This window comes from Penicillium cinerascens, assembly GCF_028974065.1.
Source record: "Penicillium cinerascens strain IBT 15544 chromosome Unknown contig_24_segment0_segment0, whole genome shotgun sequence".
Taxonomy (NCBI): Eukaryota; Fungi; Ascomycota; class Eurotiomycetes; order Eurotiales; family Aspergillaceae; genus Penicillium; species Penicillium cinerascens.
Genome location: NW_026695290.1, coordinates 44,338 through 66,403, shown reverse-complemented (window position 1 = coordinate 66,403; position 22,066 = coordinate 44,338). Strand labels below are relative to the sequence as shown.

Below are 22,066 nucleotides of genomic sequence, written 5' to 3'. Positions count from 1 at the left end.
TCCCCGCGATTCGCGATACCAAGCCCGGTTCCCTCGCATGCTCCCAATCGAAGAAACATATCTCCCAGAAGATGCATCCTCCGGCAGCCACTGCGCCTCGCACTTTCGCTCCCGATGCGTCACTCATCCTGGTGGGCATCCGCGGTTGTGGCAAGCGCTCGCTCGGATTCGTCGCGGCCGCGGCCCTTAAACGGCGCTTCATCACCGAAGACCATTACTTCAAGGAAATCACGGGTATTGCAAGATCGGAATATCTCAAGCTCCACGGAAGCCAAGAATTCCAACGTCGTGATATAGAGGTCCTCAAACTCATGCTCGACAATCACCAGTCTGGATGTGTGATTGAATGTGGACTGGGAAGCCTTACACGACCTGTACAAGATCACCTGCGACACTTTACCACCACGAACCCGGTGGTACATATCGTCCGTGACATCGACCGCATTCAGCAACTCCTGGGGCTTGAAGACCAGGCTGTACGACTTCTGAGGGAAGGGGATCCCCTGCACCGAACGTGCTCCAACTTTGAATTCTACAATGTTGAGGATCGCACTCGCATCGTGTCGGATGACGGGAGTCCCGATCCCCGATCCGCCGCCTATTCGTTTAAGCTGCAAGAAATCAAAGAGGACCTCACGCGATTTGTGCGCTTCATCACCGGGGTGGACGTCAACCATTCAAGCTACGACTCGCCATTCGTCCTGCTGGAAACTCCCCCCGAGCTTCGTTCCTTCACCCATGCTATCCTTGTGCGCTCCTCCGATTTAATTGACGATAATGTGAGTCTGCCAGAGCTGGAATCGGGAGGAGATGCCATTGAACTCTGCGTCGACCGCTGGGGCCCCGATATGGCCACCGTGATCAGCAAACAAGTGTCGCAGCTGCGCCGGAATGCGCAAACACCTGTGATTCTTTCCGTCGACACATCAAAATCCGGAATCGGTGAGAAGGACCAATCTGCGTCATATTTCGATATCCTGGAACATGGTCTTCGTCTCGCAGTGGAATATCTGGTCGCGGATCTTGGCCAGAATCAGTCCCAGCTGGCTCGGATTGTCCGCGCCCGTGGCAAGACCAAGATCATTGGCCAACACATTTTTGAACCATCTTCACGCGTGAAATGGGAGGACGAAGGTGCTGTGGCCCTCTACCATGAAGCAGAAAAGCTTGGCTGCCAACTTGTTCGCCTCCTTCGTGTAGCAACTGCTCGTGAGGAAAACGCGACAGTCGTCGAGTTTGGCAACAAAATCCGGTCGTTGCCAGGGGAGCATCCTCCACTGATTGCATATAATATCGGTCGCCTTGGGCGGACATCACAAGTATTTAATTCGATTTTGACTGGGGTAACACACCCCGCCATCACTCGAGAAACGGAGAATGAACGGGATGTCCAGATTACATCTCACGACGCTGTCCGGGCCCTCTTCCAGAGCTACGTGCTTGATCCGTTGAAGTTTTGTATTCTCGGAGCCAGCGTCGCCTACAGTTTGTCCCCCGCCATGCACAATGCGGCCTTCCAGCATTGCGGTATGAGTCACACTTATAGCATTCCCGACTCTCCCTCGCTGGCGGTGTTGGATGAATTGCGCCGGAACCCACATTTTGGAGGGTCCAGTGTCGTCCAGCCGTGGCGGGTGGAACTCTACCAAAGGCTTGCAGCTAAAAGTCGACACGCTGAAGCCATCGGCGCAATCAACACCATCATGCCACTGCGAGGGCATCTGGATGGAACGATGTTTACTCTGCAGGAGCAAGCCAGTCGACGCAACCAGGCAGGCCCGGTTCTCGGCTGGTACGGAGAGAACACGGACTGGGTGGGCATCATGACCTGCATCAATCGCCATCTTTCCCCTCGCAATGCGATTAGTGCAAAGACCACGGGTCTGGTGATTGGAGCGGGTGGCATGGCCCGGTCTGCCATCTACGCGATGCTTCGGCTGGGCTGCCGGAAAATCTTCGTCTACAACCGAACTCAGTCGCGGGCGGAAGAGGTTGCCCGGCATTTCAACTCATGGGCCTCGTCTCCCGTTGACTCGGCGGAGGTCGTCCGGGTACTGCGGTCGACGCAGGATGATTGGCCCGACGATGCCAGTCCGCCCAGCCTCATTGCATCCTGTGTGCCCGCCGACCCGGACCGTAATGAGCCTCCGGCGAACTTCGAGATGCCCCTGCAGTGGCTGGGAAGTCCAACCGGGGGAGTGGTTTTAGAAGTAAGTTCTACCGAATCCTGGTCTTTACGTGCAATGCTGACGCAACATATAGCTGGCCTATAAGCCTCTTGATACGCCTCTTCTACAGCAGATGCGTCGTATCCGGAATGATACCGGACGGTCATGGGTTTTATCGGATGGACTAGAAAACGTGATTGAACAAGGCATTGCGCAGTTCGAATTAATGACCGGCCGCAAAGCTCCCCGGCGACTGATGACTCTGGAGGTCTTGCGTCACTACGAGGGTGAGAGTGGACGATTTGATGAAAAAACGATTCAAGCTCGAATGGACGGCGTTTGGTCATAGACTAATGGGGAAGACATTTGATTTGGAACTAGATCAAAGGGCCGCAGGAGTTTGGGTTGTATCCAATTTATTACGTTATATCATGAAGGAGGAAAAATAGGATATGTGTCGAGAAACCAAACGCCTAGAATGTTCATTATGTGTAAGTTTGTTGATGCAAGGACGATTCGCCATCTATATGCCTAGTATACAAGTATTATACAGAAAGAAAGGGGAACACAAGGAGATTTTATACAACTTCCAGGGTCTCATACTTGGCTTTGTGAATCCTAAATGCCATGTTGCATGCGGCATTGTAGAATGCATGGAAGTCATTTTCCACGGACTCTTGGGGTCGATGATGTTCAGGATCCGAGGCAGCGTCTGGAAGTTCCATATCCAAAAGCAACTCCGTTGTTCGAGCGGCAAGGAATGGCCCGCTCTCGTAGAAACGGTAAGTCAACGGCCTGCCGTCGAAGTCGTATTGTTGAGCCATTGCACCCCTGATGTCGCTTAGCGGGGGAAGCAGGTACTCGGCAGTGGTGGAATCGGTCGAAATCGGGTCACCCAGCGACCGAAGATCACCGGGGACCGAAATTTGACAAAATGCAGGCAAAGGTACGGCGCGACGAGACGCATTGCCAGAGACTAGGACATCCCGTAAAGATTCTTTGATGCTTTGGACGAGGGATTCGTACTGCGATGATCCAGCCAGGGTCTCTTTTGAGACCTTGCGGTAGACGGTGCGAGTAAAGCGTAGGTCCAGGCTATTCTCCGGCAGGAGATAGTCGACACTGTTGGTGCTAAAGATAGACTTCACACATTGCACTTCGAGCGTGTCTTCGGCCTCGGCATTTTCAGCAGGGGTGAAGGCGACCTCAACATCAAGTTGGGGAACGTCATCCGCGTAACGGGCAGATGGGGTCATGCGAATGTTGTATCTCCGAGTCTCTTCTTTCGGCTGAATTAGAGTAAGCGACTCCAAAAACGGCGCAATCCGTGGTATCTCCGTGGTGAAAGTTCGAGGAAGGGAGAGTCCGCCCAGTTGCGGGGCAGTCATGACAGTCTCTTCGGAGGGGCCTTTTCGTGCAAAAAGACATCTCCCAGCGGCAGCGGTGACAGATTCATGCACATGGGAGCTGCTTTGGAAGTCGACCTTGGTGGGACGAGTACTGCGAAGAAGTTTCAACAATGCAGTCGAGAGCCTGGTCTGGTGGGTATCAAAGAATGGACTGGATGGTGTCGCTGCCTCCACACTCTGAACACTGGACATGGCCCAACGGAACCATGACATCTGCCGATCGAACCACGAGGCGTTTGCCTCGGGGTCAAAGTGGTATACGCTGGCCTGTTCCGACGCCGGCATGTAGGAGGAGAATGGCACAGGGGTAGGCTTGGTTTCGTTGACGGCCAGGTTGAGCGTCCTCCGAGCATCATCAGCGCCGCGTTCATTCTCTGCAAGGTAAACAATCTTCTCCGGTACATGAGAAGATCCTCGGTCAAAGGCGACTCCATATGTCTTGCCCACCCATTCCAGGAATTCCGAGCCGAAGACCTGGCCCGAGCCAGCGGTATCGACTCCGACCTCAATATCGACGTCTTGCTCGCGAATTCTGGCTGTGGCATCAAGAATGACTTCACGGATGGATTCACATGCATTCTGCTTCCCGGTGATTCTGACCAAACCTAGGGAGCTCGTGATATCAATGCTGGATCCATGAAGGCTGGCCACTTCGTCAAACGAGAAATGCTCTGCGTTGAGGAGCAGCACAACGAACGCGGATGGCATCTGAAGATCCAGCTGGCCAACTTCATCGGTGATAGATAGTTTCCAGCAGTTTCGAAGGATCTGCTCTGCTAGAAGAGGCTTGCCCTTCAAGTCTCGCGACGTCGCAACGCGATCGGTGACCTCGTCCCGCGCACCCCCGGGGGTGGTATGTAAGAACATAGAAGTCCCTGGCCTCCATCTGCCCGTAGTTTTATCGATCTCTGACAGTTTGCTACGGGAATCGGCGAGGTAGTCGGATAGTTGGTTGTAGGTAAACGACGAGGCGACCTTGGATCGGAGCTCTTCCCATTCGCCGGGGGCCAAAGTGTCGTTGGGCTGACATGCTCCTCGGCACGCTTCGAATCCTTGATGGACCGCACTGGCGGTCAGCTGCGATGCCTCCTCATCCAGGTCATCGAGCATCGAGCCCAGTGTCAACCGCTCTGTATCCCCAGCCGCATCGTTCGGCTTCCTGCGTCTATTTCTGGTATTCCGACGAGATGAATCCGGTACCACCACAATCTCGCCGGGTTTGCCTAGCGCATCAATCCCGAGCGAGTGTTTCTGGCTCTGTTGCAGTCTCTTCCATCGACGACGACCGGCGAGATGGTCTTGTTGGTGTGCGGGGGCATGGTTGGTGGAGCTTTGAAACCGGATAGACGACTGAACAGGAAGTACGAGAGGGCGGTGCAACGGAGAGCGCCAGATGGCGAGGGCACTCTGTGTATGGCGTCGCATGGTCGACTTGGCGCAACGTAAAAAGACGCCGATGATCGAGTCGCGAGATCTTGCCGGGCGCTAGTCCCAATCGGGAATGCCTGCCTCAGGCGGTGAATCCCGCAACGAGGTCCCGCGTGTACTTGATACTATATACTCTGGTTGCACACGACACGACATTTGACATTTAAATTCCATCGGGAAACATAGTAGTGGTCGATATCCCATCTCTGCCGTGTTCCAGTCGCAACCGCTTCTTGGAGCAGCCGAGGACGCTCTGACTGAAACGGACGGATGCATCAGACGAGAGTACATGGCACGACGCACACCACACGGCCGAGAGACGCAAAAGTCCAAAGTTCAGCCCTACCAGGAACGGGGACCTCTTTGGTGCCCTCGCGAGCCACTCACGGACTGCGTGGGGGCAACCGAGTGGATCCCAAACTGCGCTGACTCGGGCATCGGCCTCGTCCGTCTCCTTCCCTCGTCTTTTTCTCTTTTTCCATCCCCCTTCCCCCCGGGCTCTCCTGGACTCTGGACTCCACGTTCGCTGCTCTGTTGAACCGCGCGATCCTCGACCGTTCACCCAGACATGGAGAACCCCACTCACCCTGCCTCCGATCTCGAGGCGAGTCCCCCACCGGAGAAGCCCAGGGAGCCCGCCCCTCGGTGTTGGAAGCAGAACGTGGACCCGACCCATGCGGACTTGATTTGTCTGCTTCTCTGCTTTCTGACCGGACTATGTGATAGCAGCGCATACAATGCGTGGTCTTGCTTCCTGGGCATGCAAACCGGTATGAGTCACGATCTACGCCGAACCTCGCCCGGTCCCATACTAATTCGTGATGGTTGAACAGGAAACACCATCTTCCTCGGACTCGGTGCATCCAATCAACCCATCAGCAAGCCCTGGGGCTGGCTCAAGTCGCTCGTCTCCATCGTATTCTTCTTCTCCGGTGCCATGATTTTCTCCACCATCATGCGGCGCGTGGGTGCGCTCCGGCGCGGCACCCTCTTCGTTTCCTTCCTCGTGCAGACCGTCCTCATCATCATCGCCGTTGCTTTAATTCAGGCCGACCTGATCCCCCATACCTCGTCCGATATGTCTCTGGGCGGAGGCCCGCTCTTCCTGGAGCTGATCCCCATCGCATTACTCGCTTTTCAGTCGGCCGGTTCGATGACCTGCAGCCGGTCCCTCGGGTTCAACGAGATTCCGACCGTCGTTCTCACCAGCGTCTACTTTGACATTGCGTCGGACCCGAAGATCACGGACAAGCCGACGGCCAACGTCAAGCGAAACCGCCGTGTCGGAGGTGTGGTGTCACTGCTGGTGGGTGCAATCGTGGGCGGATGGCTGAGTCGCAGTAGCGGCGGCATGGAGTCGGCGCTGTGGCTGGCGGCGGGCCTGAAGTTCGTCGCGGCTTGTGGCTGGCTGTTTTGGAAGGGCGCGGTGCCGAAATAGAGGAGACTGAGCTACTGCCAGCATCGTGTGTTGCCATCGGTGCCTTTGCTGCGGACTCGATACACGGATTGATTTTATAGAGCGGTCGAGGACGCCGGGCGATGCTCTCGGGGAGATATGACTCGGGTATTGCATATAGATATTATATAGATATTGCATATAGATATTGCATATAGAAGCACAGGGTATATATTATGTGCGATTTAGATTCGTATACCCTCGGGGTCAATTTGCTTTTACTTGATATTAATGGATGGTGGATTACGGGGCAGACATAGTCCTTCCTCAATTGCTCACGTCTTTTTCCTTTCAATGGTTTCCGATGGTTTCCCGTTATTCACCGGACTCTGGCTACGCATGTCCCCAGCAGTGGGAGATGAAGTATATCAACAACGGAACTTGGAAACCAGTAGGCGAGTCTAGGGTCCAGGCAAGTGGACGTTCGATTGTTTTTGGACCGAAGCTTCTGGGTCACTCCCCCTCTCGATTCCCTATGGCTCCTACAGCACCGCAATGCATTCAATTTCCACGTCGGTGTTCAGCGGCAGCGTCTTGACCGCAACGCATCTGCCATGCCATGCATTAGCAACGTCTCAGATGCAGAATCACGCAAACCCAATCGCCGAGCCGGGGTAGAGGAGCAAAGAGAACCAACTCACGTTCGACATGGCTTCACGTCACCCCAGTATTGCATGTAAACCGAGTTCATCTCGGCGAAGTCGTCCATGTTGGACAGGAAGACGTTGACCTTGACGACCTTGTTGATGTCGGTGCCAGCCTCCTCCAGAATGTGGCTTAAGTTTTTGATACATTGGTGCTATTCCGAGAGAGATGAATTAATTTTCTTCCGGGATCGTGGAGTTACAGTCGACAAACCGTATGGGCCTTGACATCGCCATCGACGAGCTTGCCGGTGATGGGGTCCATGGCGACCGCACCGGAGCAGTACACCACGCCATTGGCGATGATGGCCTGTGAGTAGATGCCGGGCAGAGGCTTGGGGGCCTTGTCGGTGAGCACGGGAGTCTTGGTAGCCATGTTGAAAGTGTGAGAAGTGAGAAGGAAGAAGGAAGAAGGAAGAAGGAAGAAGGAAGAACGAAGAACGAAGAACGAAGAAGCACTTGTACTTTACACCCCGCTCCGTTTTCCACGGGTCGACATCCCACGCGCGGGAAAACGCTCGAATCGTAACGATCCCATGTAACGCACCGCGCCGAAGCGCCGAGGCGATCCTTACTTGCGGACTCGTGTCTTATCACCGTGTTGCTTCCCCCGCATTGTGTATCCCGCGCGTTGCGTGGGGGTGACTGGCGCGGGCCTCGCATTTATTACGCATCTTTCGCTCTTCTCTTTCGGTTGATCTCTTTTCACAAGAACTCGCCATGTCCGCCTTCTCCGTCACACAGCCTCCATACCCGCTCCACGAGTCCGTTCGGGACTTGCTGGACCCGGAGTATGTCGCCTTCTACAACAAACACGTTATCAACAATCAACAAGTCCACTTGCAGCCCGTCGCGGCCTCACGGACCAGCGGCGTGTTGATTCCCGGTGCGGGACCAATGCTAGAGGTGGGCAAGACCCAAGATCTTTCCATTCAGCGTCGAGCCACCGATGGGCCTCCTGTTGCCATTCGCTGCTTCACCCCGAAGGGTGACACCCCCGCCGGTGGATGGCCGGTGATGCTGTATTTCCATGGCGGAGGCTGGGTTCTGGGGAACATCGACACCGAGAACGTGGTCTGCTCGAATCTCTGCGTGCGTGGTAACTGCGTGGTGGTGACCGTCGACTACCGGTGAGTGATTATCCCTTGCATCCGCGAAGACGCGCAACCTAATCACTTCCCACTTCTCACTTCCCTCCAGACTGGCTCCCGAGAACCCCTTCCCTGCCGCTGTCCATGATTGCTGGGAAGCGCTGCTCTGGCTGGTCGCCGAGGGTCCCGCCGCGCTATCAGTCGACACGTCCAAAATCGCAACGGGCGGGTCCTCGGCCGGTGGGAACCTCGCTGCTATCATGACCCACAAGGCTTTGACCCTCTCGTCGCCGGTGCACTTCCGTGCGCAGCTGCTCTCGGTGCCCGTCACCGACAACACCGCCACCGTGGAGAATAACGAGTCTTATCGTCGCTACGAACACACTCCCGCGTTGCCCGCCCCCAAGATGATCTGGTACCGCGACCATTACCTGCCGAATGAAGCGGATCGGACCGATCCCGAGGCCAGCCCCCTCTTTTACAATGATGACTGGTCTCCGTTGCCACCTGCTCTGATCATGGTCGGCGAGTTAGATGTGCTTCGGACCGAGGGTGAACAGTATGCCCAAAAGCTGCAGAAGGCGGGCGTCGAGGTGGACCTCCAGGTCATGAAGGGAATGCCACACCCTTTCCTTGCCATGGACGGGGCATTGTCCGAAGGCAAGCGGTGTATCACGTTGATGTGTGATGCATTGCAGAAGGCCTTTTGGAGTTCGTAAGCGCCACGAGATGTAAAATATACCCGACCGGATAGAATTGGAGGGCCTCCAAAAAGAAAACCATTTCATAGGGCATTGAATATAGGCGAGGATTGATCGGCTGAACATTGAAGCATTAGAGAATACAACGACTAAGCCATGGAGATAAATATCAGGTAAATAGCTGCGTGTCTACGGGTACGTGGCAGGGACAACTACATCTGGTACAGAGAATTCATTCGAAGCCGGGTGAGAGAGAATATCAAGTGTCCGATCCGCTTGACCGAGGAGTATTTCTTAGAGTACCGTAGAATAGATTGATTATACGAGTTCTGTATATTATATTCCATTCATGATCATCTCGAGACAGACCAATGTACAGATATCCATTATTTGTTGGACAATTGCACATCTTTACAACCGTGCCTGGGTCATTGGGGTCGTCATCTCAGTCCAAGCCTCGGAAGACTTCCTCAAATCGCAGCTCGTTCCATCTGACATTTGGCTTCAGGCCCGCAAATTTCCACACCCCGTTCACTTTGCGGTAGTAGTGCTCATTCGTAGCATGCGAGTGACCGCGCAGTTTGACCTCCTGGAGATCCACCGTCTCGTACACCTGATGCGCGGCACGCAGCTGATGATGGCCAATGACCTCGGTGTCGGAAATCTTCTCCCACCAGCTTTGACCCAGAAGGTGTTGCGTCTTGATAGTGGGATCGCCCAGGAAGCCGGGATGTGTCACCATGGCCATGTAGTCCTCCGCAGACATGTCATCCCATCTCTTGAGCCCGATCTTGGTGTAATCCACCTATTTGGATTAGCCAGGAGTCTTGTGGCCGTTGAATTCAGTCGCCAGAAGAGCTTACCGTCAGCGTCGGGGCGATGATGCTGCGGAGGCGGTCCCAATCCTTGAAGAGAATGATCAGTCATGAAATCAAACCTGGAAATCCGGTAAGTTACCTTGGCATCGTAGCTATCGGCCCAGTCAAAGACCAGCTTGGAGAGAACGAGGTAGTCTGTCATCGTCAATCATCACGTTTTGAATCCTATGGGTAACGGAAGCCGACCTTGGAAGCTGATGTCCAGATTGGGCTCGGAGATTTTCACGGCGGGAGACATATTGACCGCGGAATGAGACGTTTTGCGAAGGGATAGAATTCGAGAAACGCGCCTTCTGGTATATCTATCGGCTTGTTCCAGGGAGGTATCGCCGGTCCGTGGCTTAGGGTTGGCCCAGACTTGGGCGTTCCGGATGCGGTCCACATTCCAAGTCTTCTCTCCATCTGCAAGAAGACAAGAATGCAACCGAGACCGAAAGATGTGACGTGCAGTGGAAACCGTAGCTCCGCTTCGTGATGAGGGGCTTTCCGCATGCGGTAATCTACACATCTTCACATCGCCAAAACCAAACGAAGTGGACTCTAGAGCAGCCGGAGACCTGCTCATGCATGGAATATCCACTTGAACCAAGCCCGAATATGTCCTCTCACTGGTTCGATAGAATGAGGAACAAGAAAAGGTGTCTGATTTCAGCCAGGCACCATCACATTGTCGTATTCTTCGGGAACCAATTGTTCGATTTTAACCGTCCTTTTTTCCGTGCGGTCTAATCTGTCTTTTGGTAAAATCAGATTATCTTCCATCGCTTCGGTATTACACCTTCCACACCTTCCCGCACATTCAACTGAAAGGCGAAGATGGTTGCTACGAATCTCAACGCCGCTCCCGCGGAGCTTGCAGGCAAGGTCGCCCTTGTGACAGGCGGCAGTCGCGGTATCGGGTCTGGGATTGCCCTCGAATTGGCAAAGAAGGGTGCCTCCGTGGCCATCAATTTTGCTCGGGATTCCAAGTCTGCCGATAAAATGGTGCAAGAGATTGAAGCGCAGGGGGTCCATGCGGCCGCCTTCCAGGCGGACTTGACTCAGGTCGAGGCCATCGAAAACTTGTTCCGACAGGTGGTGGCACACTTTGGCCAACTCGACATCGTCGTCTCCAACTCGGGCACCGAGAAGTTCGTGTCTCTCCAGGATACGACACTGGCTGATTTCAACGACGTCTTCGACCTGAACACACGAGCTCAGTTCTTCGTTGCCAAGAACGCCTACGACTACATCCAGCCGGGCGGACGCGTCGTGCTCATGTCTTCCATCGCTGCGGGCGTGGGTGTCCCGGGACACTCGCTGTACGCGGGCAGCAAAAGCGCCGTGGAGGGCTTCACGCGCTGCTTCGCGGCCGACTTTGGAAAGAAGCGATGCACGGTGAACGCGATCGCCCCCGCCGGTGTGAAGAGTGACATGTGGCTGAAGAATTCGTGGCGCTATGCCCCGGGTTGCAACCAGAACTCGTCGCTCGAGGAGATCGAGCAAGCCCTGGCCAACGGCAGTCCTCTGAAGCGGTGCGGTGTGCCGGCAGACATTGGCCGCGTCGTGGCATTCCTGGCCAGTCCGGCAGGAGAATGGGTCAACGGTGAGTGGTGGAATGCGACAACGGGACTCGGGATTCTGGCTAATTCGTCGTTCTGTGCAGGTCAAATTTTGCCGTTGAACGGCGGTGCCAACATTTAAGTTGCCGTGGTCGGAGAGTTTTGTGGAAATGCAGGTGAAATGCAGATGTTGATAATTGCGGCACCGTAATCTTATTCATTTGAGAGGTCTAGCTTAATACAAGCAAAGCATTTGAGCATTCGTAATATTGCATTGACAACCTTGCCACTTGGCGAGGTGCATTAAACGGATCTCTGAGTTAACTTATGGGGACAATTCATCGCTGACAAAATGTTCGTCAGGCGTAAAAAGGGGAGATGGATGGCTTTCCCCATCCATCATCTTCTGAGACTGCGGTGGACTGCGCTGATCACTGTTCATCGGTGTAGAACTTGCCGTAGGAGAGCCGCAGGGCTCGTGTCTATTTCGACGATGATCGCAACGGAAATGACCAGTGTCGCCAAAATGATCTAAACGCATTAGTTGCGTTGGTCGGACTATCCGTGACGGGAAGATTCACCTACCGCAAAAAGTAATATCCCGACCCAATTGAGCTCCCATCCTCCGGCGTGGACTTTGCCTCGCGAAATTGCACTCTGCTGCCTCCAAAAGCGATAGGCTCCGATCAGGGCCACTACGACAGCCACACAATGGCAAGTGACCGAGAGCGGAATACCGACATTGTAGAATTGCAGACGGTCTTCGGATGTGGGTGATTGTTGGAGGCGGAAAAGCTGCGCGATTAGAACCCCTTGCATCGCGATTACAACCGAGGTGCGGATGTAAGCCAGGAATGTTCTTTCCAATGCTAGAATCCCGTCAGTACAGGCTGTCCGTGCCACTCTTCACACCTGGAGTACCTCATCACTCACCAAAGTGGTCGCGGTTGCTCTTCTGGGGCACCGTCAGAGTGATCTGGTGCGTCCAAAAGCGACAGATATTATGCCACGCTCCCTTTCGCTCGACGCGCGGCCGTCGAACACTGGCGCGGGAGGGCCGTCGGGTAATGCGGTATTCCTCGCCGGATGAGGCGGACGGGGAGGAGTAGTCTAACTCATGGTCTTCCTGTGTTTGGATCTCACGCAGCTCGAGCGCTTCCCGATCGTCCCGATCATTTTCCCAATCGTGGGGAGGAGGCGGTCGAGTCGCTCTCAAGACGGCGCTGGCGAGTCGTTCAGGATCCTGGGGCTGGGACTGGGTCGGCGGATCGGTCATGGTGAAGAGTAGTCCACCGTAAAGAGCATCGTGGTATGATCATGGCCTTGGGGCAAGTGGTCCAAGCAATCCGAGCAAGCTTTTGCGTTCGGGGTGTGGTCGGACAGGTCCCCGGATCGGTTAGAGCCGCCTGTGGCGACCATGTCAAACCCCGCAATTCACCGCCCGAAGTTGAGGGTCCTGATGAGGATGAGGATGAGGACGAGGAGGATGAAGAAGATGAAGAGGAACAGGGCCAAATAAAATGGAGTTTGAACGGGCGCGGCTCAATTGGTTATACTGCATAGGGTAACCACCGCCAATCACCGCATGCGGATGGCGGTTTGCATAATTTCCGGGGTCGATGTTGACATCGCACTTTTCAAACGAGTCATGTCAATGCTGTTGAAATTCGTTCTCTTTCCCTTATTTGTTTACTATATGTTTTGGATTGAATGGCTAACGTAAGGTAGTCGGCTGGGACTAATGACGTTATTGAAAACCCGCAAGGTTAGAAATAGAAACGAAGTCAAGTGCTTAACCAGTAAATCGTAAATCTGGCCGCTCTCTGTAGGAAAGCGTCTCATCAAAGGCCACCCTGAAACTCGGGGTTTCAAGCAAGTCCATTCCCCGAAGATCCAAAAAGAAGCGGTTATCGAGGTCAAAGTTCATGATCGTATCGAGGTCGGTAAAGTCAAAGGAAGGTTCTGATCTCGGCTCTAATATTTTATCAATGGTGCTAGAGAAAACGGTTGTCGCATGCCTGAGCAACGAAGATGGACCCCGTTCTGAACGGGCTATGGTCTCTAGATGTGAAATGAATACGCTTAAATTGCGAATAAGGGCAGATCGAGACCTAGAAAACAATATCGGCTGACCTGCGCGAACTTGTCTGTTTGCAATGCTCGGATCAACACGCCGGCGCAGGAAAACCCATAGACACGCGCCTAAGAAAAAAACGATTAGTGGTAAACAAATAGATGGTCCAAATGACTGCTCACAGTCCAGGTGAAGTCTCCGTTAATGTCAACGGATCATTCCCACTGTTGGCCTAGGGTCAAAATAGCTGAGAGGATGTCAGAGTTGACGTCCAGCAGCGCAGCATTGGTGTATCAGAATCCTGCTTCAACAGGCTTTGGACTAGAAACTCGTTGTAGAGATAGGCGAGATATGAAATGATCGACATCAGCTTCACGCCTATCGGAAGGTCGGTCTCCCAGAAACTAGGCGTATATAGAGGATGTTCGGGCAACAAATTCCAAGCTCCATGGCAACGGCTAGATACTTCCCCTGTGCCAGCAGCCAAATTATAGCAACAACACACAACCATAAACTTGTATATTCTAATCATTATAACAATCTCACAGTTGCTAGAACCCTAAAAATACATATTAGGAATCATTTAACGCACTAGTCATAGCATAATAGTATTCTAAAGTTGGCCAATTTCAGCGTGGTATCCACCTAGAGGCCGATCGCGCTAACCATTTGCGAAGAAACGATACGCTACGCTAATCATATTTAAAAAACGTTACATGTTTTGTTCTCTTCTAATACAGATTTAGTCATTTAACTTTTAAGTTCTTAGGGTAATTCCACGATCTTCTATAAAGCTTTAAGGGCTAGAGGTAGAGATTCTAGGATCTTTAGCGTTCGAAGTGTAATAGGCTAGTGCCTGGTTATGACTAAGGCTATACGTGTGATCGTTTCCCCTACTATATAGTGCGCTGGCGAGCAACAGACAGTGGTCTTGGCGTTGTATGACATTTTGTTCAGGGGAATAACGGTGAAACCAGCGCCCCACCATGACTCTTCACACTGAGTGTATTATCAGTAGTGCCTTAAGAAATATAGGTACCAGGGGAAATAGTCTCTAGAGTCCGATACAGCGGGCTGTCTAGAATCTTAGTCTTCCGTAGATCAGCTGACACTGCAGCATGCTAGATGACCGTGAGAGAGTGTAAGATAATATATAATGAAAAGCTTGGCAAGGGAAAAATGAAATTTTTTTAAATTTTTTTTAACGAAACTCATGTGCCAAGATGCAAAGAATACTTAGGCTACGTGCAGTGACCCAAAATCATGCAAAGAGGGGAATTGGTAGTATAAATTTCATAGAAATATAGAGGGTAGGTAGGTGCGTAGCTCATTTACATTCGCAGCTCGCTTAACGAATACGTCAGTCTATAACCCGCGCAGTTTCGGGTTCGGGTTGATAATCATAGCGCGCATGCGGGTTGGGTTATAACGCAGTCTAGTTAGCCGTCTATCCGTAATCCCAACCAGGAAAGCAGTAAAATGTCGTGTTTCTAACCGATCTCCGGGCTAAACCCTTTTGAGGTGCCGCTGTAGGGTGGTAGCGAGATGCACGTGCAGGAACAAGGTCCCACTGATGGATGGCTGGTGTCCTCTATGGGACCATTTCCAGAGGCCTCCAAGGCTTGTATTATGGAGCCGAGGGGCCACGCGTCAATCGTGGTGGATACTTTACCAACTCCCGGAAATTGGCCCCGAAAGCGGGGCCAATTTCCTCCCAATATTTGAGACAGTTCGGGAACGTGTTATCGATCCGCGATGGTGATTAGCTCTGCCCCTCCCTGGTAAATCCGGCCACGTGCGAGTAATTTGCACGGTCGCATTGATTAAACCAAGTGCGATGCCTACATTAGTAAGTTATAAAAGAGAGGAGTCGGGCTTTTTGTTTTCTAGACCAGCAACTTCTTCCATTTCACCCGATATACCCCCGCTGCTTTGCCCTAGATGGCTTTTGTTGCTTCTCTTCTTGTAGTGGCCGGTCTGGCTAGTGGTGCGACTATAACTACGACAGAGCCTGCTTTGGCCGCAATTGAACGAGCTCAGGCCACTACCGTGCCACAAACCTGGACCTCTAACGTTAAGGGCAAGGCTTTTGACCGTTTCTACCAGATCTGGCTCGAGAATGTCGTATGTTTTGTCGTGTGCTGTCCTATGTGGATTTGAGTCAAAATTACTGACCTCGTCACAGGACTACAGCAGCGCTGCTGCCAATGCTGACCAGCAGTGGTTGGCGAGCAAGGGCATTACGCTGACCAACTATTATGGTGTCGGCCACACATCTCAGCCTAACTACGTTGCCGCTGCTAGTGGTGATAACTACGGCATGGACAATGGTGAGCGGACCTACTTCTAGGAAAGATTAGCTACAGTTTCTCCGGAAGGCTTTTCTAGCGCCGTCAAAAGCTAATGTTGAATATAAGATCTGTTCCACGACATCCCGTCCAACGTGTCGACAATCGCTGATCTGCTGAACACCAAGGGTATCTCATGGGGCGAATACGAGCAGCATATGCCCTATGCAGGCTTCCAGGGCTACAACTATTCCAACCAGGAGACTTATGCGCTTGACTATATGCGCAAGCACAACCCCCTGGTGTCCTTTGACCAGATCTCCAGCAACGACACTGCTCTGGGCTTGATCAAGAACTTCACTTCGTTTTACGACGACCTGAACAAGAAGCAGCTGCCCCAGTGGGCCTTTATCACCCCCAATATGACCAACGATGCCCACGACACCAACATCACCTTTGGTTCACACTGGCTCCGAGGCTTCGTGTCTAATCTAATGAATAACACCTACTTCTGGGACAATACTCTGCTGCTGTTGACTTTCGATGAAACCGAGACTTACAACGTCCCTGAATCCGAGATTTACAACGACCGCAATCGTGTGTTCACTATTCTACTGGGCGGTGCTGTCCCTAAGGACATGGTTGGCACCAAGGATGACACAGTATACACCCACTACTCCAGCATCGCATCTGTCGAGGCCAATTGGGGCTTGCCTTCGCTTGGTCGCTGGGACTGTGGTGCCAATCTGTTCAAGCTTGTCGCCGACAAGGTCAACTACACAAACTGGGATGTCGACGCTAACAGCCTGTGGCTGAATCAGTCTCTGCCCGGCCCGCTGGAGCGCTGGGGCTACTCCAAGTACCGTTCCAACTGGCCTGTACCAACCACAAATGACTCGTGCTCGGCTGGATACGGTATTCTCCAGTCAGTGGTCGAAGCCTACAAGGGCCGTGCCCCGACTTATAACTACTCATCGCCGTTCCCTTACGATGCCGCGTATGGTCTGGATACTGGTGTTGCGTACTCCCGCAATGGTGAGACCTATGTTTCTGGAGTCAATGCTACCGGTACCATCGGCTACGATACGAATACGACCACCAGTGTTAGCTCTGCCGCTGCATCTTCGAGCACCGGTGCCGCCCCTAATCCGGCTATTCCATTCACTAGCTTCGCTGTTATCGTGACTGCATTTTTTGGTCTGTTGTAAACACAGCCAGCCTATATAAGGGGATCTTTTCCCGGTTGCAATAATTGATTATATCGGGTATATCCACGTTCCTAGAAAAGCAAAATCGTTTTGTGCTTTAATACAAATATTACAATTCTCTTGTTCTTTCACTACGAATTGCGCTTGAGGTGAAGCATCAGTCATGAGAAATAATTAAAGGTACCACTTCTATTCGGTTAAAACAATAAGAGTACAAGTTGACATAACGTAATTTCCAGCCGAGTGACACATCCAAGCAAGTGACGCACCGCAAACACCATAGTAAATGCGACATTTCAACTCCTTATATCTCAGCAACGAAAATTTATTTCTCTTTGATCCCTTGGCACACTTTTATCCTTAGGTATAAAAATCAGTATATATCACGGTCCTAAAAATACGCGAGATATATTATAAAGAACATAGAAATATAAGATGACTCTGTAAGAACCTATCGCTGCTAAGATATGATATTGTAATCTATTGCATTCACTATGGTATTTAGGGGTGCGCCACTCGCTTGGATGCGTCATTCAGCTTGGAATTACGTTAGTCAATTCCAGTGCCTATTATATTTGAAAGAACATAGCAGAATTGGGTTCAGATTCACAGGCAGGTCACCACTTGGTGTGCCACCATGATTAACATGTGGCGAATCTCTCCAGCATCATCAGGGAAATAAAACTTTTTGCCAAATTGATTACACCGAGGAAGACGGGCGCCACAGAATATTGAGCTGTCCACAAGATTTGGTATATCTGCACTTCGCAGAGGACTTCTTCCGCGGTCCCGACGGGGTTCCCTTTCCGATGACAGTAGACAGTAGAGCCATAATCGGCATATGTAACTGGCCACCAACTGACTCCCAAGGAAGGTACTGTCAGTGTCGGTGATCTCTTGTTCGCCAAATACACAGCAGTCTCTCCTGGTCTGGACGAGCATTGGATGATGACCCCGGGGAGTGCATGTAGATGCCACAGTTGAGTCCCTCGCTGGCCGAGCCAGTCACCCACGAAGATGACGGTGATGCTGCCGATGAACGCTGTGAGCTCATATACGGTCATGATTGTGCCCTGCAGGCCGGCGTCCGAGTGGTTGAAGGTCTTGCCAAAATGGTTGTTGGTACCTATCAAGTTGGGCATGACGCCTTGGTCGTAGCCAAAGAGAGAGAAGGCAACGGAGCAGACCACGGTGATAAGATTCACCAGGAGCTTGCCCTGCAGACGGCTCTCGAATCGGGTCCTGAGAGGGGACATATCGCAAAAGGTGAATACTGTCCAGAGTGTGCTGATCAATAGTAAATGGGCTTCTTCAGTGCCCGCAATATCGATGATAAAAAAGGGTTGGACGGAGGTTACGAGTGGGTGCATGCAGCCATATTATTATGTACGGGCTTCAGGGGGGGGGGGGGGGGATGAAGCTCGGGGGGATGAAGCTCATGTCATGGCACCACTAGAGTTCAGGGCGGGCTTGCAACCTGAAGCATGCAAAGTATGGTTGCGAAAGGCACTCAGACGGCATTCAGTCTATGAGAGGCCAGCTGGTTCCGGAAGGCGGTACCCTGGACCATGGCGTGGCGCCGCCGTATCATCTCCGATCCTCGCGTGCAGACTCTCAGCGCGCGGAGGCACCACTCTCGCGGCGGCTTTCCTACTGTGGTTTATATTTCAAGATACCTGGCGACTAAAGCGCAGGAGGCCGCGGAGTTGGTCCGACCCAAAACAAATCGAGAGAGGAGTGGGGATACGTGACCCCAGGCCCACCCATGGTTGGGATTTGGGATCTGGGGAAGACCTCGGACTGTGGAGTCTTTTCCTCGTGGATCCCGGTTCCCGCGGATCCACAGTGTCCTGTGCGGTTGGCCCGGGCCCATCATGGCACTCATGACCGGAAAGAAGTAGCGCGGCTGGAGCGCCATTCAAAACTCGCCATCCCGTAGGAGCGACCGATCAGGAGTGCTTCGGTCGACGCACTGTCGCAGGCAGAACCGCACCGCCGCGAGTTCCCGCATAGGAAACAACGCTGTCCAGCCCCGGAATCACTCCTCGCCGCGGTCGTCTAACGACATGGAGTATGCCGCGGCGAGATGTCCCGCCGGCCGCAGGAGTGCTGGTGGATTGGTTCTGTTCTATGGGTGGGCTTTGTGCATGGGACATGCGTACAAATATGGGGACAGATGGAACGACGAGGAAACGATGCCATCTTCTCTGACCGGTGTTTGATGTTGAACCTTTCGCAACACGTTTGCTCATAAGTAGACGTTCACTCTTCCGGGTCAAGGCTACTGCCACACTCTTGACACAAAGCCGTTTTGTGACTTCGCCAAGCCGATACAAACAGCCTTGCCATGGCGTTTCTACTCTTCATTGCGGCAGGGACCACCATATTCCTGCTCTTCTACCCATTATCGAATATTTCGTGGACTAGAAGAAGCTGCAGCGCTTCCCTTCTCCTGGCATCGCTGGCATTTCAGACTTGCGGGCTTTCCGATATCGGTGGACAAACAACCTGCTCGAGGCAATACACAATCCATACCGCCGCCTTGCGCCGGTTGTACGAATCCAGCTCCATCATGTTTCATTCACGGATCTGCGGGCCTTGAAAGACATATATGGGCATGAATGTCCGATCATAAAGGCCCCTTATTACGACAACATTGCCGCCGACTACCACGATGTTACTAATTCAATCGATCGAGTTGAGCACTCAAGGAAGAGAAAGACCATAAGCCACATGTTCAGCCATAATTACATGCTGACCATGGAAGAATTTATCAACCAAGTCCTCACCGAGTTTATCATGGCGCTGGACAAGAGGTTGGCCCAGGATCTTAACATCAGGTACTGGTTCGATCTCCTTACATTCGATGCCATTTCCAGCCTAGCGTTCTCGCAACCGTTCGGCATCCTGCAGAGAGGCGACGACCTCACTTTCTGCGAGAGATAAGACGGCTCGACTCATTCCGTCAAGATCGTCCAGAAGTTCCACAATACAACCACGTATGCTGCCTTCATGGCCAGGTCAGGATAGGTCTTGCCTCTCTCATCAAGAACGTCTTCGGCCTCATTCAAGCTCACGGAGTTAAGTCACTACGAGACTTCAGAGCTATGTGCACATATAAGGCGAATATGTGCATCAAATCCGGTAAGGAAGGCCGGTTCCACTTTTTCTCCAAACTTGAAGAAGCCTGCAAGGGCCAGGGCTCTCCGATGCCTTACGGCAAACAGGTCGCGGAAGCAGGTATCGTTCTCAACGCCGGAAGCGATACTACAGCCAGCGGACTGACAAACACAGTTGTCCTGCTGGCAAAACACTCGCTAGCGCTCCGCAAACTTCGCCGGGAGCTCGAGGGGGCATGGCTGCGGACGAGAACGCATCAGAATTTGACAAGTTAATGGCATCCCCCTATATACGGACGTGTATTGATGAGTCGCTGCCCCCTTTATGTTTCAGTCGCTATCGGCTTCCCGCGCATGACGCTTGCCTAAGGAGCAACCATATGTGGCCGTTTCATTCCCGGAGGCGTCACCGTCTCCGCGCCAATTCTAAAGCTCAACAGGAACCCGAATCTCTTCTCCAACCCCGACGAATTCCACCCTGACAGATGGTTCGACAAGAAGCAACTTCCCAATCTCATGAAATGCGTCCAGCCATTCTCGATCGGCGGCAGGGGCTGCGTTGGGAGGAACCTGGCGATGATCGAGCTGACCAAGGTCGTCGCCACCGTGGTGAACAGATACGAGTTGCAGCTCTTACAGGATGAGTTGCCTTTTATGGCGAGATTCAATATGAACCCGGGTGAAGGTGGTGAGGGGATGCGGGTAATAGATTCATTGATTCATCTTCCTCTTTGAGACCGATTCTAGTAGTTCCAGAAATAGTCTGCAGAATCGCTCATGGGCCTCAGATTGATGAGAGCTGCGATGAGCTTTCGCACCTGGGGCTCATAATAAGACATATTTGGAAGATGTTGATCCATTAAAACTTCTGCAGCGGAATAAACCGGATATGGTGTCGATGGATGGACCTTTTTAGGTGAGAACCTGTTGCAGATAAATCCCAAGCTTGATATCGTACCTTAAGAATACTGACTTCGTCTAGATACTGCGTAAGGTCGATAATTTCCATCGCGGCTACCCGTTTTTGGTGCTGACACTCAACCATCATTTGCTTTTCCCAAGACCCCCATGCCAGCAATTCAGAAATACTGCAAAGATATATCATGTGCCAGCCACCAATATTGCGAAAAGATGCGTAGGGTCCACGAAAATTCCATGAGGGCCAGACTGCAGAGACCCAACTCCAAGGCTCTTCATCAAAAGCGAATGAAGCCATTGGTGCCGGTCGAAAAATTCCTGGGAGACAACGCCGTAGACAGGCTCTACGGCTGTTTGTTGTTTATGTGATAAAGCAGCGTCCACAGATCGTAATGAAGATGAACAATTCAGTAAAAGATGACGTGTTGGTTTTAGGATCGGCAGAAATCTCTTCCGATAAAAACCCACCAAGGCTGGTTTCGCCTGCTTGACACTGATCCTCGGGTATAGGGAGGCGCGTGCATACCTTTAAACCACGTCAACTACAGATCCATGACTGTGTCCAAATTCACTTACCGCAAGTTCGTTAAACGCCATTGGCCAGTTATGCCTGGTGCCGAATAACGATCAAGATAATATACCATCCAAAAGGGCCTCCGTTCTTCTTCAAATTTTATGTTGTTGGTCTGGCCAACCCCCGAGAGCTTTGTGGTATCTTCCGGGCAATCAATTTTGTGAAGCCCATAAGATTTGTATCAACCGGCACGCACGCCCAATGCTCATCCACGCCGATTGATGCCGTATGCACATAGCCTCATATAGTGCCACAAGTACCCACGATTGCACTTGCCCAACGGCAACTGACTGGGACCACACGTTTCCAAGCTCTAAATCCTTGAGAGTCTGTCTTGCCTGTCGGTAGATGTTATTACCGATTTCGTGATATTGGGGCAATCTCCGCGCAGCTGCCGCCCACAAGGCAAATTTCAGGCAGCGCTGGGAGCTCGTTAAATTCTGTTGACGATCCCAGGAAATGAAATGGTGCTGTTGAATGAACGCCGCGGAAGGGTGAACGCGTTCGAAATATAATTGATTCCTGCAATTGGTTGAAATTATTATCTATCTCACTTTTTGTAAGTCTTT

General features: G+C 52.3%; 13 protein-coding genes across 13 annotated transcripts; 8 read left to right on the top strand and 5 right to left on the bottom strand.

Moving 5' to 3' along the window:
• Nucleotides 1–71: 71 nt before the first annotated feature.
• Nucleotides 72–2,517, top strand: N7498_003094 (repressor protein; the record flags this gene model as incomplete). The annotated part of the gene is made up of 2 exons (XM_058450156.1): nucleotides 72–2,210; nucleotides 2,263–2,517. The coding sequence occupies 2 exons, from the start codon at nucleotides 72–74 to the stop codon at nucleotides 2,515–2,517; spliced, it is 2,394 nt and encodes a 797-aa protein (XP_058309618.1).
• A 229-nt stretch (nucleotides 2,518–2,746) lies between these two features.
• On the bottom strand, nucleotides 2,747–5,002 carry N7498_003093 (putative respiratory complex assembly protein Rmp1; the record flags this gene model as incomplete). The annotated part of the gene is made up of 1 exon (XM_058450155.1): nucleotides 2,747–5,002. One exon carries the CDS (start codon nucleotides 5,000–5,002, stop codon nucleotides 2,747–2,749), a length of 2,256 nt encoding a protein of 751 aa, XP_058309617.1.
• A 571-nt stretch (nucleotides 5,003–5,573) lies between these two features.
• N7498_003092 (YoaK family protein) lies at nucleotides 5,574–6,443 on the top strand (the record flags this gene model as incomplete). The annotated part of the gene is made up of 2 exons (XM_058450154.1): nucleotides 5,574–5,775; nucleotides 5,839–6,443. 2 exons carry the CDS (start codon nucleotides 5,574–5,576, stop codon nucleotides 6,441–6,443), a joined length of 807 nt encoding a protein of 268 aa, XP_058309616.1.
• A 500-nt stretch (nucleotides 6,444–6,943) lies between these two features.
• Nucleotides 6,944–7,481, bottom strand: N7498_003091 (putative L-PSP endoribonuclease family protein Brt1; the record flags this gene model as incomplete). The annotated part of the gene is made up of 3 exons (XM_058450153.1): nucleotides 6,944–7,010; nucleotides 7,103–7,260; nucleotides 7,320–7,481. 3 exons carry the CDS (start codon nucleotides 7,479–7,481, stop codon nucleotides 6,944–6,946), a joined length of 387 nt encoding a protein of 128 aa, XP_058309615.1.
• A 344-nt stretch (nucleotides 7,482–7,825) lies between these two features.
• On the top strand, nucleotides 7,826–8,909 carry N7498_003090 (alpha/beta hydrolase; the record flags this gene model as incomplete). Its single annotated transcript, XM_058450152.1, has 2 exons — nucleotides 7,826–8,235; nucleotides 8,306–8,909. Coding segments are annotated over 2 exons (1,014 nt in total), but the record flags the coding sequence as incomplete, so codon positions are not given.
• Nucleotides 8,910–9,342: 433 nt separating this feature from the next.
• arp1 (scytalone dehydratase arp1) lies at nucleotides 9,343–10,013 on the bottom strand (the record flags this gene model as incomplete). Its single annotated transcript, XM_058450151.1, has 4 exons — nucleotides 9,343–9,702; nucleotides 9,761–9,802; nucleotides 9,855–9,910; nucleotides 9,962–10,013. The coding sequence occupies 4 exons, from the start codon at nucleotides 10,011–10,013 to the stop codon at nucleotides 9,343–9,345; spliced, it is 510 nt and encodes a 169-aa protein (XP_058309613.1).
• Nucleotides 10,014–10,591: 578 nt separating this feature from the next.
• Nucleotides 10,592–11,458, top strand: arp2 (hydroxynaphthalene reductase arp2; the record flags this gene model as incomplete). Its single annotated transcript, XM_058450150.1, has 1 exon — nucleotides 10,592–11,458. One exon carries the CDS (start codon nucleotides 10,592–10,594, stop codon nucleotides 11,456–11,458), a length of 867 nt encoding a protein of 288 aa, XP_058309612.1.
• Nucleotides 11,459–11,754: 296 nt separating this feature from the next.
• On the bottom strand, nucleotides 11,755–12,592 carry N7498_003087 (DUF202 domain-containing protein; the record flags this gene model as incomplete). Its single annotated transcript, XM_058450149.1, has 3 exons — nucleotides 11,755–11,847; nucleotides 11,902–12,185; nucleotides 12,250–12,592. 3 exons carry the CDS (start codon nucleotides 12,590–12,592, stop codon nucleotides 11,755–11,757), a joined length of 720 nt encoding a protein of 239 aa, XP_058309611.1.
• Nucleotides 12,593–12,633: 41 nt separating this feature from the next.
• Nucleotides 12,634–12,879, top strand: N7498_003086 (uncharacterized protein; the record flags this gene model as incomplete). The annotated part of the gene is made up of 1 exon (XM_058450148.1): nucleotides 12,634–12,879. One exon carries the CDS (start codon nucleotides 12,634–12,636, stop codon nucleotides 12,877–12,879), a length of 246 nt encoding a protein of 81 aa, XP_058309610.1.
• A 2,452-nt stretch (nucleotides 12,880–15,331) lies between these two features.
• Nucleotides 15,332–16,886, top strand: N7498_003085 (phosphoesterase-domain-containing protein; the record flags this gene model as incomplete). Its single annotated transcript, XM_058450147.1, has 3 exons — nucleotides 15,332–15,514; nucleotides 15,576–15,720; nucleotides 15,808–16,886. 3 exons carry the CDS (start codon nucleotides 15,332–15,334, stop codon nucleotides 16,884–16,886), a joined length of 1,407 nt encoding a protein of 468 aa, XP_058309609.1.
• Nucleotides 16,887–17,527: 641 nt separating this feature from the next.
• On the bottom strand, nucleotides 17,528–18,142 carry N7498_003084 (uncharacterized protein; the record flags this gene model as incomplete). Its single annotated transcript, XM_058450146.1, has 1 exon — nucleotides 17,528–18,142. One exon carries the CDS (start codon nucleotides 18,140–18,142, stop codon nucleotides 17,528–17,530), a length of 615 nt encoding a protein of 204 aa, XP_058309608.1.
• Nucleotides 18,143–18,454: 312 nt separating this feature from the next.
• Nucleotides 18,455–18,637, top strand: N7498_003083 (uncharacterized protein; the record flags this gene model as incomplete). The annotated part of the gene is made up of 1 exon (XM_058450145.1): nucleotides 18,455–18,637. The coding sequence occupies one exon, from the start codon at nucleotides 18,455–18,457 to the stop codon at nucleotides 18,635–18,637; it is 183 nt and encodes a 60-aa protein (XP_058309607.1).
• A 982-nt stretch (nucleotides 18,638–19,619) lies between these two features.
• On the top strand, nucleotides 19,620–20,740 carry N7498_003082 (uncharacterized protein; the record flags this gene model as incomplete). Its single annotated transcript, XM_058450144.1, has 3 exons — nucleotides 19,620–19,726; nucleotides 19,771–20,276; nucleotides 20,376–20,740. 3 exons carry the CDS (start codon nucleotides 19,620–19,622, stop codon nucleotides 20,738–20,740), a joined length of 978 nt encoding a protein of 325 aa, XP_058309606.1.
• Nucleotides 20,741–22,066: the final 1,326 nt, after the last annotated feature.